Source organism: Lithobates pipiens, unplaced genomic scaffold (genome assembly GCF_037356315.1).
Source record: "Lithobates pipiens isolate NorthernLeopardFrog02 unplaced genomic scaffold, aLitPip1_a1.2 Scaffold_22, whole genome shotgun sequence".
In the NCBI taxonomy this organism is placed as follows: Eukaryota; Metazoa; Chordata; class Amphibia; order Anura; family Ranidae; genus Lithobates; species Lithobates pipiens.
This window is the reverse complement of record NW_027507784.1, coordinates 349,387,554-349,402,042: the sequence shown is the minus strand read 5'-3', so window position 1 is coordinate 349,402,042 and position 14,489 is coordinate 349,387,554. Positions and strand designations below refer to the sequence as shown.

Sequence of the window (14,489 nt, the reverse complement as noted above, 5' to 3'; positions counted from 1 at the left end):
TAGGAGGAAGGGGTGTTGTGTGGTGGTTGGGGGGGGGGTTATATGGTGGGGAGTATGGTGTAGGAGGAAGGGTTGTTGTGTGTGGGGGGGGGGGGGTATATGGTGAAGGAGGAAGGGGTGTTGTGTGGTGGTGGGTGGGGGGTTATATGGTGGGGGGTACGGTGTAGGAGGAAGGGGTGCTGCGTGGTGGGGGGGTTATATGGTGCAGGAGGAAGGGTTGTTGTGTGTGTGTGGGGGGTTATGGTTAGGGTGGGGGGGGGGGGTTGTTGTGTGAACTGTAGTATGTTCAGGTGGGGTGACGTGTGTGTGGGGGGGGGTATATGGTGAAGGAGGAAGGGGTGTTGTGTGGTGGTGGGGGGGGGGGGGTTATATGGTGGGGGGTACGGTGAAGGAGGAAGGGTTGTTCTGTGGGGGGGGGGGGGGGGTATATGGTGAAGGAGGAAGGGGTCGTTGTGTGATGGGGGGTTATATGGTGGGGGGTACGGTGTAGGAGGAAGGGGTGCTGCGTGGTGGGGGGGTTATATGGTGTAGGAGGAAGGGTTGTTGTGTGTGGGAGGTTATGGTTAGGGTAGGGGGGGGGGGGGGGTTGTTGTGTGAACTGTAGTATGTTCAGGTGGGGTGACGTGTGTGTGTGTGTGTGTGTGGGGGGGGGGGGGGGGGGGTCGGACGATATGGGACAGATTCGGATGCAGATTCCTTGTATGATTGTGGAGTGCAGTGGGGGGGCAGAATGCCCTCCTGGGGTGTGTATAAACCTCCCTCCCCTCCCCCAGCCCAGGAATAAGATGTCCAGACGATGTGCTCAATTTCCGGTGGAATAATAATCGGTTTATTCATAGAAAATAAGTTATGCGCTCCTAGGGGGAGGGGCTCTCCAGTCCGGCTCGGAACTCCCCCAAGGAACAGACTCCTCCTCAACATAATAAAATCTTTGGCTTGAAAGGACAGTTCTGCTGCCTCCCTCCAGGGGGAGACTCGGGTGGGGAGTCCACAGTCACTGGTGGGGGTCACCCAGAAATCACAGAGGTTGGAGGAGGGGAGGGTGGTCCCGGGGTCCTTACCTGATAGAAATCTATACAGGGGGCTCTGTGACGTACATATATATATATATTTATAGGTGGGGGGGCTGAGTCAGTCGCTCTCCTCCCTCTCCTGCACCGTGGTGGTGGAGTGGTTGTACAGTCCCTGGGCCATCAGGTGGAGGGCCAGTCCATTCTTCAGACCAGTGGCCTTCTTTATCTTGGCCCGCTTATTCTGGAACCAGATCTTGATCTGGGACTCGTTGAGGTTCAGCTCTTGGGCCAAGGTCTGCCTCCTCTGCTCTGTGATGTAGCGATTGGCCTGGAACTCGCTCTTCAGGCGCGCAAGCTGCTCCGCGGTGAAGGCCGTGCGGGGCCGCTTATCCTCCTTCTCATTCTTCTTCTTCTTCAGCTTCCGGGTCCGGGGCCCTAAGAGGGGACACAGGGGGCACAGATTATATACAGGGGCCGATCTCATATATACTGTGTGTGCAAGATGGGGGTATGTATAGAGCCAGAGGAGCTTACAATCTAATGCCCCCCCCCCCCCCAGTCACACATTATTATACTGTATATAGCTCTGACATATACCGCAGTGCTGGACAGAGATCACTGAGCCAATCACATCAGTTTCTGTACAGAGGAGCTTACACTCTAATGTCCCCTCCCCCAGTCACACATTATTATTATATAGGTATACCCCACTACTAAGTACACAATGGGGGCTTATTTACTAAAGATGGGAAGTGCAAAATCCGCCCCTTCTACATAAGAACCAATCAGCTTCCAGCTTTTATTACCAAATATTAACTGAACAATCCGGGGTGAGAAGCTGATTGGTTCCTACAAAGAAATGAGCCGCATTTCCTTCTTTCCAGCTTTAGTAAATAAACCCCAAATGTGTACTAAAAAATGGTGTATATACCTGTATATAGATCCGCCATATACGCGGCGCTGTACACAGGGGAGGAAATAAACCTCATAATCCGGTAATCCGATTTATATTATCGGTACATCTGTTACAATATGAGGACAGAAATATACTCCGAGATATAATCCATTATATATTATATACAGGAGATCAGCGACCAATCACAGTGCCGGGTTATGGTGATGAAGTGTGATTGGATGTCCCCTGTCATTGAGGTGACCCGCCCCCCCCCCCATCCCCCCTCCGGTCATATCTCTGAGTGATACAAAGTATAAGAATGAAAATGAAACTAAATAGAGAAATAATAATAATAATAATAATAATAATAATAATACAAATACTACGACCACCAATACTAAATATTACTATTACCACTAATAGCAATACCACTACTACTACCACCACCAATGCCAAATACTACTACTACCACCATCAATACCAATACTACTACCACCACCATCAATACCAATACTACTACCACCATCAATACCAAATACTACTACCACCACCACCACCACCACCATCAATACCACTACTACTACCACCACCATCAATACCAATACTACTACCACCACCATCAATACCAATACTACTACCACCATCAATACCAAATACTACTACCACCACCACCACCACCACCATCAATACCAATACTACTACCACCATCATCAATACCAATACTACTACCACCATCAATATCAAATACTACTACCACCATCAATACCAATACTACCACCACCATCAATACCAATACTACCACCACCATCAATACCAATACTACCACCACCATCAATACCAATACTACCACCACCATCAATATCAATACTACTACCACCATCAATACCAATACTACTACCACCACCATCAATACCAATACTACTACCACCACCATCAATACCAATACTACTACCACCACCATCAATACCAATACTACTACCACCATCAATACCAATACTACTACCACCATCAATACTTCTACAAACATTAATAATTAGTAGTAGTATTATTATTATTATTATTATTATACAGGATGTATATGGCACCAACACTTTACGCAGCGCTTTACATTATAGAAAGGGCGACAGAACAATACAAGGGGGTTAAAAAGGGCCCTGCTCAGAAGAGCTTACAATCTAACAGACTACAACCACCACTAATACTACTACTACTCCTAACTACTTCTACTAATAAGAACAACAATGATCAGACATGAGCTCAGGATGTCAGAGAAATTATATAATAAAATAATAATAACAACAACAACTCCTATTATTACTACTACTAATAATAATACCACCAATACTACTACTATTAATACTGCTACAAATAATTATAATAATAATAATAATAATAATACTAATGATCAGACATGAGCACAGGAAGTCAGAGATAATAAATATATGATAATAATAATAATAATAATAATATTAGAGGAGATCTTCTTCTCTCCGCACAATATACAGACATATTTATTTCCTGTTTATATATTTTCCCCTCATCCACCAATCAGAAGAAGAGATGAGATCGGCGGATTTTATACTTTATTTGATAACAAAAAGATAAAAGAGAATGAACGATCTCTCGGCGCTGCGCTGCGGTATATGTCGGCGCTACATCTATATATATATAATAATAGTGATAACAATAAAAGGGACATTCAGTATTAAGGATTCTTGAAAATGTTGTATAATTTGTATATATAGATATTTATTATTATTATTATTATTCTGTGTGGGCCGAACCCCTCCATGTTCTGTACAATGTGTCCCTCTCATCGTACGATATCTACGAATTTCTCTGTCTATGAATTCTTCTTTTATCGCACAGAATTCAGTCGCATTTTCTGCCCATTTACAGACCGATCTGTCTGATGGTCGCAGCAACAAAATAGAAGAATAAAGAAACTATAAAAATACCCCCCCCCCCCCCCCCCACACCATCATAAAAATAAAATCTGAGAGAAAGAAATCCTCCTCTATATAATAATAATAATAATATAAAGTATCGATGTGTCAGATATCGCACGATATTGGTTGAGGTCATCATAGAAAGAAAAGAGAAAGTTTCCTGTGTGCAGCGCTGCGGTCTATGGAGCGATATCCGTGTAATAATATCAAATATTTCATAAAGACTTCAATTCACTAATTCAGCAGAATAATAATAAAGAGAAAAACGCCAAAATCTCCGAAACTCCTCTAATCTCTACAATAATTCTCTATATTCGGATTTTTTCTGTCAGGATAAATTGAGTTTTTGTAAGCCCCGCCTACACGGAGCCCGATAATAATAATAATAATAATAATAATAATAATAATAATATTATATTGGTGGAGGGGGGGGGGTGTTGTATTTATAGACAGAGATCGGAAATCGGGGTGTCCCGTATTACACATACAGAACAATAGGATGCAATGATGAGGAATTTAACAAACTTTCCCCATCGCACCGATAAATATCGCCCCTAATTATTAATGAATGAATAGACAGATGTGGTGGAGGGGCACAGATCGGTCTATCAGATTGTACAGATATTGGTGACACCGATAGACACAGACAATACCGACCGGACATCGTCTGTGTGTTTCTTCTCTGCAACTAATAAAATATAATTTCAAGGTCAGGAGATCCCCCAATAAAATCTACCCCCCCCCCAATATTCATCCTCTATAGAATGTGTATGAGGGGGGATCTGTACCAGGCCGATGTGATTGCTGTATTGATCTATAGATGTACATACATAATATAATAATAATAATTATATATATATAAAAGCTCTAACGAGCCGGGCCCTCTGATCCCTCCTGTATTGATTTGTATTGTAAGTGTAATGTCTGCCCTCATATTGTAAAGCGCTGCACAAACTGTTGGCGGCATATAAATCCTGAATAATAATAACTATTATAATAATATCACACATATTATATATATATATATATATATATATATATATATATATATATATATATATATATATATATATAAACAAACACACACTCCTGATTGTCACACAATAAATACATCGATTATTCAATTATCGATGATATAAAAATCTAATTCCCGATCACTGATCTCATCTGTCACCGATCTTCACTGCGACCCCGGAAATCAAATATCGATAATAATAATAATAATGATAATAATAATAATAATGATAATAATAATAATAGAAGTGATATTTCAGTATTTTTAAAGAATTCCGAAAATGTACAATTTGTGTGTAACTATATTTATTAATATTATTATCGGTCGGTGAGGATGTATATATTTATTTTCTATAAAGGGAGAAGATCGGACTGAAATATCGTTATTGATAATATATACGATTGTTATTTTCTATATATTATTGTAGAAATTATTCTATTCTATTCTGGGTGTTGGCGGTGATAATATACACACCGATCTATGATGGTCCGATCTCTGTACACAACTAATATATTCCCACAGATCGGTGTGTATTATAAATTGTATACAAATCGGTGTATAATTTTAAAATCACATACTTAGGTGTATATTATCAGTGTGTGTGTGTATATAATATATATATATACACAGAACAACCAGCTGTGTGTCTGTATAATATATATATGATACCTTCATAGGTCACATTATATATATATATATACACACACATACATTTCTCTCATCTCTCTTTCTAGATAAATATTTACTAATGTTATCCGATCTGTAATATCTTATATATCGCTCCCTGTATACAATCGCACACACACATATATATATTAGGATTTCTATGGCGCTGACAGTGTGCGCAGTGCTGTACACATGGAGAGATCGGGGAAAGTGATTCCAGGAGCTGACAATCTACAATGATATCATTTTTGTATAGAGGAGGGATCGGAGGATCGGCTATATATTATCACACCGATATTTCCTGTATAATATTCCCTCAAACACCGATATATATCGTATTATTTATCATTATACACGTCGCCGATTGTAATATGACAGCGATCTGGGTCGGGGGATTGTATGGCCGATCACAAGTCGGGGGTATTTGATCGATGATGATGTGAATCGGGCAGATATCGTTCAGTAATAATTTTACTTTCACTTTCTATAATATAACATAATATAATCTCCCCACCGATAGAAATCGGAGTCTGCAAACTGCTGCCACGATATACATCGTGTATATAATAATAATAATAATAATAATACACCCCCCCCCCCCCCCCATTTCAGAGTGATTTCACCTGGGGTGGTTGGGGGGGTGTATTATTATTATTATTATTATTATTATTATATACACGATGTATATCGTGCCAGCAGTTTGCGAATAATTTTACTCACACCGATGACAGCCGACCACATCGTACAATTATTATTATTATTTTATTCCATTCGATGTTTCTCCTGCGATATATTTGGCCCCGATATGACATCGCATAGTCCCGGGAGGTCACACCATACAATCACACATCGGACACATTGCACTCTATATGCAGCACACAGTCTCTCTCCCCCGCACACACACAGACAGATCCGCCGATGGAGGTCGGGCACTCACCGGAGGACGGTCGGTCGGAGTATCGGGTACAATAGACCCAGGCGGGCCACACCATGGGATCGGAGGATTTGTTGTGTTGGGGGGAGGCGGCGATGATGATGGTAGAATTGGGGTCCCCTCCTTTGGGGGTGTCGGTGGGGGGGTCGGGGTTGGGGGAGGGGTGGAGGGGGTTGACGTTCTCTCTCCCCGGAGTCTCCTTCCTGCAGCCGAAGTCTGGTCGGAGGATATTATCGATGAAGAAGTTGGTGGTCCGGTGTGGGGGGGCTCCGGGGTGTAGGGGGGGAGGGGAGACCCCACTGTCCGGGTCACTGGGGGCTCCGGGGCTCTGCTCAGTCTGATCCTCCATGACACCCTCTACACCCGACAATCTGCACCCTACAGAGCCCCAACCGACATGACTACTGCAGATCGGGCGATGTGTGGACGATGTGTGGACGATCCTCCCTCCTCCTCCGCACTCTGCGCTCTGAAAACTCTCCTCTCCCACACTCAGCTTTTCCTACCACCGGAAGCACGTGAGAGGAGAGCACGTGTGACCGACCAATCAGAGGCCCCAGATCTGCCCCAAATCTCCGCCACCGACCAATCACAGCCCGAGAAATGTCCCATCAAGTGCGGAGGGGGAGGGGTGTCTGTGTACCCCACAAATGTACACTGTATATATATATATAAGTATACACTCTATACAATATATACACTATATACAATATATACACTATATACAATATATACAATATATACACTATATACATATACACCTTCATATATATATAATATATACCATGTATAGGAGAACAGCTGTGTCTGTGTACCCCCCAAATATATAATATACACCCTCCATATACAGATCATATATATATATAGAGTATGTGGTGGGTATTTATTATATATCTGTATCTGGTATATATATATATATGATCTATGAAGGTATATATTATATATTTGTGGGGTATACAGACACCGCCGGTTGTCCTATATATATATATACATCGTGTACACTATACAGGACAACCGGCGGTGTCTGTATACCCCACAAATATATAATATATACCTTCATAGATCATATATATATATATACCAGATACAGATATATAATATATACGATGTGTCCGTCATATACAGAACATAAACTCTGTATACAATGTATCGGACAACCAGCTGTGTACAATATATATATATATATATACAATGTGTCCATACACCCCATCCGTCCCATCCGATCATCATCGTATAGAGAGGATACAATCGATTCACTTTACAATATACACCCCCTCCTCTCCCCCCATATACAACGAGGGTCCCATTCCATGTATACGATCTATACACTGTACAATCTATATTCTACAATATATTCTACACCCCATACATTCTATACAATCCTGTGCGATGTATACAAGGAAGATATAATCACCTCGCAGATAATATATACAATCTATATCGTCCACACATCGTACGATCCCCACCAAAAACACCAGGGAGACCCGGACTATTCCTACACATTGTACAATCATTTGTATACACCCATCATACGATATACACACTACACACATCGCACGATATGCACACTACACACATCGCACGATATGCACACTACACACATCGCACGATATGCACACTACACACATCGCACGATATGCACACTACACACATCGTACGATATACACACTACACACATCGTGCGATATGAACACAACACACATCGTACGATATGAACACTACACACATCGTACGATATGCACACTACACACATCGTACGATATACACACTACACACATCGTACGATATGCACACTACACACATCGTACGATATGAACACTACACACATCGTACGATATGCACACTACACACATCGTACGATATGAACACTACACACATCGTACGATATGCACACTGGTCTCTCAGATGGAAGAGAAATTGGGGCAATAAATTGAATCTGCCAATCAACAAATTGAAACGAATGAAGCAATCGATCTGTTCCCATCATACGATATTTCCAGGGACAAAAATTCCAATCCGACCGACTCAAATGCAATTATTATTTTTTCGTTTTTATTCCTTTTTTTTTCTATAATTTCGGATCTCAAATGTTTAATTATCCAACAATCTACAACGACAATAATTGTACGATGAATATCACATTATCTCTACAGCAGAAAAGCCATCGTATGAATTTAGAATTCTCCGATGAAGATTGGATGGTGATCGGCGATGTCGGAATGCAGAGATCGGACATGGAGGTCGGACAGGCATGCAGATCGTCTGCTAATCATTTCCTAGTCTGTAAATTGTGGAGATCGTACGATGTATAACCCATACAATTCTAATAAGATTTACAAAAGATTGGGAGTGTACCCCCATCACATCTGTCCCTCTATATTCCATACACACACCAATCTGCTGTGATTGTCGGTTGTCAGATTTATATACAAACAGCACAATGTAGGTCCGAAATAAATAATTTTATATCACCTGATCTACAGAATCACACACCTTCCGACACATCGCACAAATAATGATCGATTCCTAATTGAAATATATTGGGGGGGGTGGGAACATCACTGGGATATATTGGGGGTTGGTGACATAACTGGGATATATTGGGGGGGGGGGGGGGGTGGGGACATCACTGGGATATATTGCTGATTGGTGACAACACTTTGATATATGGGGGGGTTGGTGACATCACTGGGGTATATTGGGCGTTGGTGAAATCACTGGGATATATTGGGGGGGGGGGGGGGGTGGTGACATCACTGTAATATATTGGGGGGTTGGTGACATCACTGGGATACATTGGCGAAGGTTGGTGAAATCACTGTGATATATGGGGGGGTTGGTGACATCACTAGGGTATACGGGGGTTGGTGACATCACTGGGGTATATTGGGGGGGGGGGGTTGTTGACATGACTGTGATATGTTGGGAGGGTTGGTGACATCACTGGGATATATTGGGGGTTGGTGACATCACTGGGATATATTGGGGGGTTGGTGACATCACTGGCATATATTGGGGGGTTGGGGACATCACTGGGATATATTAGGGGGTTGGTGACATCACTGTGATATATTGGGGGGGGGTTGGTGACATCACTGGGATATATTGGGGGGTTGGTGACATCACTGGGGAATATTGGGGGGTTGGTGACATCACTGGCATATATTAGGGGGTTGGTGACATCGCTGGCATATATTGGGGGGTTGGTGACATCACTGGGATATATTAGGGGGTTGGTGACATCACTGTGATATATTGGGGGGGGGGGGTTGGTGACATCACTGTGATATATTGGGGGGTTGGTGACATCACTGTGATATATTGGGGGGGTTGGTGACATCACTGTGATATATTGGGGGGGTTGGTGACATCACTGTGATATATTGGGGGGATTGGTGACATCACTGGGATATATTGGGGGGTTGGTGACATCACTGGGATATATTGGGGGGTTGGTGACATCACTGTGATATATTGGGGGGGTTGGTGACATCACTGTGATATATTGGGGGGGGGTTGGTGACATCACTGTGATATATTGGGGGGATTGGTGACATCACTGGGATATATTGGGGGGTTGGTGACATCACTGGGATATATTGGGGGGTTGGTGACATCACTGGGATACATTGGCGAAGGTTGGTGACATCACTGTGATATATGGGGGGGTTGGTGACATCACTGGGATATATTGGGGGGTTGGTGACATCACTGGGATACATTGGCGAAGGTTGGTGACATCACTGGGATATATTGGGGGGTTGGTGACATCACTGGGATACATTGGCGAAGGTTGGTGACATCACTGTGATATATGGGGGGGTTGGTGACATCACTAGGGTATATTGGGGGGTTGGTGACATCACTGTGATATATTGGGAGGGTTGGTGACATCACTGTGATATTTTGGGGGGGTTGGTGACATCACTGTTATATATTGGGGGGGTTGGTGACATCACTGGGATATATTGGGGGGTTGGTGACATCACTGTGATATATTGGGGGGATTGGTGACATCACTGGGATATATTGGGGGGTTGGTGACATCACTGGGATATATTGGGGGGTTGGTGACATCACTGGGATACATTGGCGAAGGTTGGTGACATCACTGTGATATATGGGGGGGTTGGTGACATCACTAGGGTATACGGGGGTTGGTGACATCACTGGGGTATATTGGGGGGGGGGGGTTGTTGACATGACTGTGATATGTTGGGAGGGTTGGTGACATCACTGGGATATATTGGGGGTTGGTGACATCACTGGGATATATTGGGGGGTTGGTGACATCACTGGGGAATATTGGGGGGTTGGTGACATCACTGGCATATATTAGGGGGTTGGTGACATCACTGGCATATATTGGGGGGTTGGTGACATCACTGGGATATATTAGGGGGTTGGTGACATCACTGTGATATATTGGGGGGGGGGGGTTGGTGACATCACTGTGATATATTGGGGGGTTGGTGACATCACTGTGATATATTGGGGGGGTTGGTGACATCACTGTGATATATTGGGGGGGTTGGTGACATCACTGGGATATATTGGGGGGGTTGGTGACATCACTGTGATATATTGGGGGGATTGGTGACATCACTGGGATATATTGGGGGGTTGGTGACATCACTGGGATATATTGGGGGGTTGGTGACATCACTGGGATACATTGGCGAAGGTTGGTGACATCACTGTGATATATGGGGGGGTTGGTGACATCACTAGGTTATACGGGGGTTGGTGACATCACTGGGGTATATTGGTGGGGGGTTGGTGACATCACTGGGGTATATTGGGGGGTTGTTGACATGACTGTGATATGTTGGGAGGGTTGGTGACATCACTGGGATATATTGGGGGGTTGGTGACATCACTGGGATATATTGGGGGGTTGGTGACATCACTGGGGAATATTGGGGGGTTGGTGACATCACTGGCATATATTAGGGGGTTGGTGACATCACTGGGATATATTGGGGGGTTGGTGACATCACTGGGATATATTAGGGGTTGGTGACATCACTGTGATATATTGGGGGGGTTGGTGACATCACTGGGATATATTGGGGGGGTTGGTGACATCACTGGGATATATTGGGGGGGGGGGTTGGTGACATTGCTGGGATATATTGGGGTTGGTGACATCACTGGGATATATTGGGGGGGTTGGTGACATCACTGGGATATATTGGGGGGGGTTGGTGACATCGCTGGGATATATTGGGGGGTTGGTGACATCACTGGGATATATTGGGGGGTTGTTGACATCACTGTGAAATGTTGGGGGGGGGGGTTGGTGACATCACTGGGATATATTGGGGGGTTGTTGACATCATTGTAAAATGTTGGAGGGGGTTGATGACATCACTGGGATATATTGGGGGGTTGGTGACATCACTGGGATATATTGGGGGGTTGTTAACATCATTGTGAAATGTTGGGGGGGTTGGTGACATCACTGGGATATATTGGGGAGGTTGGTGACATCACTGTGATATATTGGGGTGGTTGGTGACATCACTGGGATATATTGCGGGGTTGGTGACATCACTGGGAGATATTGTGGGGTTGGTGACATCACTGGGATATATGGGGGGGGGTTGTGACATCACTGGGATATATTGGGGGGTTGGTGACATTATTGTGATATGTTAAGAGGGGGTTAGTGACATCACTGTGATATATTGGGGGGTTAGTGACATCACTGGGATATATTGGGGGGGGGGGGGTTGGTGACATCACAGGGATATATTGGGGGGTTGGTGACATCACTGGGATATAATGGGGGGGTCAGTGACAACACTGGGAAATATTGGGGGGTTGGTGACATCACTGTGATATATCGGGGAGTCAGTGACATCACTGTGATATATTGGGGGTTGGTGACATCACTGGGATATATTGCGGGGTTGGTGACATCACTGGGATATATGGGGGGGGGGGGTTGGTGACATCACTGGGATATATTGGGGGGTTGGTGACATCATTGTGATATGTTAAGAGGGGGTTGGTGACATCACTGTGATATATTGGGGGGTTGGTGACATCACTGGGATATATTGGGGGGGGGGGGGGGTTGGTGACATCACAGGGATATATTGGGGGATTGGTGACATCACTGGGAAATATTGGGGGGGGTTGGTGACATCATTGTGATATGTTAAGAGGGGGTTGGTGACATCACTGTGATATATCGGGGAGTCAGTGACATCACTGTGATATATTGGGGGTTGGTGACATCACTGGGATATATTGGGGGGGTCGGTGACATCACAGAGATATATTGGGGGGGTTGGTGACATCACTGGGATATAATGGGGGGTCGGTGACAACACTAGGAAATATTGGGGGGGGGGGTTGGTGACATCATTGTGATATGTTAAGAGGGGGTTGGTGACATCACTGTGATATATTGGGGGGTCGGTGACATCACTGTGATATATTGGGGGGTCGGTGACATCACTGGGATATATTGGGAGGTCAGTGACATCACTGGGAAATATTGGGGGGTTGGTGGCATCACTGGGATATTGGGGGGTCAGTGGCATCACTGGGATATATTGGGGGGGTTGGTGGCATCACCAGGATATATTGGGGGTCAGTGACATCACTGGGATATATTGGGGGTAAGTTACAGCATTGGGATATATTGGGGGGTCAGTGACAGCACTGGGATATATTCGGGGGTTGGGGACACAACTTTGATATATTGAGGGGATTGGTGACATCACTAGCATATATTGGGGGGTCAATGACATCACTGGGATATTTTGGGGTGTTGATGACATCACTGGGATATTTTGGAGTGTTGGTGGCATCACTATGATATATTGAGGGGGTTGGTGACATCATTGGAATATATTGGGGGGTCATGATATCACTGGGATATATTGGGGGGTTGGTCACATCACTGGGATATATTGGGGGGTTGCTGACATTACTGGGATATTATGGGAGGGTTGATGACATCACTGGGATATTTTGGGGGGGGGCGACATCACTGGGATATTATGGGGGGTCGGTGACATCACTGGGATATGTTGGGGGGTTGGTGACATCACTGGGACATATTGAGGGGGGTTGATGACATCAATGGGATATATTGGGGGGCTGGTGACATCACAGGGATATATTGAGGGGGGTCAGTGACATCACTGGGATATTACGGGGGGTCAATGACATCACTGGCATATATTAGGGGTCAGTGACATCACTGGTATATATTAGGGGGTCGGTGAAATCACTGGAATATATTGGGGGGTTGGTGACATCACTGGAATATATTGGGGGTCAGTGAAATCACTGGAATATAATGGGGGGTTGGTGACATCACTGGGATATATTGGGGGTTGGTGACATCACTGGGATATATTGGGGGTCAGTTACAGCACTGGGATATATTCGGGGGTTGGGGACACCACTTTGATATATTGAGGGGATTGATGACATCACTTGGATATATTGGGGGGTCGGTGACATCACTGGGATATGTTGGGGTGATGATGACATCACTGGGATATTTTGGAGTGTTAGTGGCATCACTATGACATATTGAGGGGTCGGTGACATCATTGGGATATATTGGGGGGTCATGATATCACTGGGATATATTGGGGGGTTGGTCACATCACTGGGATATATTGGGGGGTCGGTGACATCACTGGGGTATTATGGGTGAGTTGAGGACATCACTGTGATATATAGGGGGGGGGGGGTGGGTGACATCACTGGGATATTATGGGGGGTCAGTAACATCACTGGGATATTATGGGGGGTCGATGACATCACTGGGATATAATGGGGGTTGGTGACATCACTGGGATATAATGGGGGTTGGTGACATCACTATGATATATTGGGGGTTGGTGACATTACTGGGATATATTGAGGGGGTCGGTGACATCATTGGGATATATTGGGGGGTCATGATATCACTGGGATATATTGGGGGGTTGGTGACATCACTGGGACATATTGAGGGGGGTTGATGACATCACTGGTATATATTAGG

The 14,489-nt window shown here is 44.4% G+C and overlaps 1 protein-coding gene across 1 annotated transcript; it reads right to left on the bottom strand.

The window, feature by feature from the left end:
- Positions 1-806: 806 nt before the first annotated feature.
- Positions 807-6,964, bottom strand: EN1 (engrailed homeobox 1). The gene is made up of 2 exons (XM_077450051.1): positions 6,476-6,964; positions 807-1,448 (listed from the first exon to the last, which is right to left on the bottom strand). The coding sequence occupies exons 1-2, from the start codon at positions 6,819-6,821 to the stop codon at positions 1,132-1,134; spliced, it is 663 nt and encodes a 220-aa protein (XP_077306177.1). The 5' UTR covers positions 6,822-6,964; the 3' UTR covers positions 807-1,131.
- Between the last annotated feature and the right edge of the window lie 7,525 nt (positions 6,965-14,489).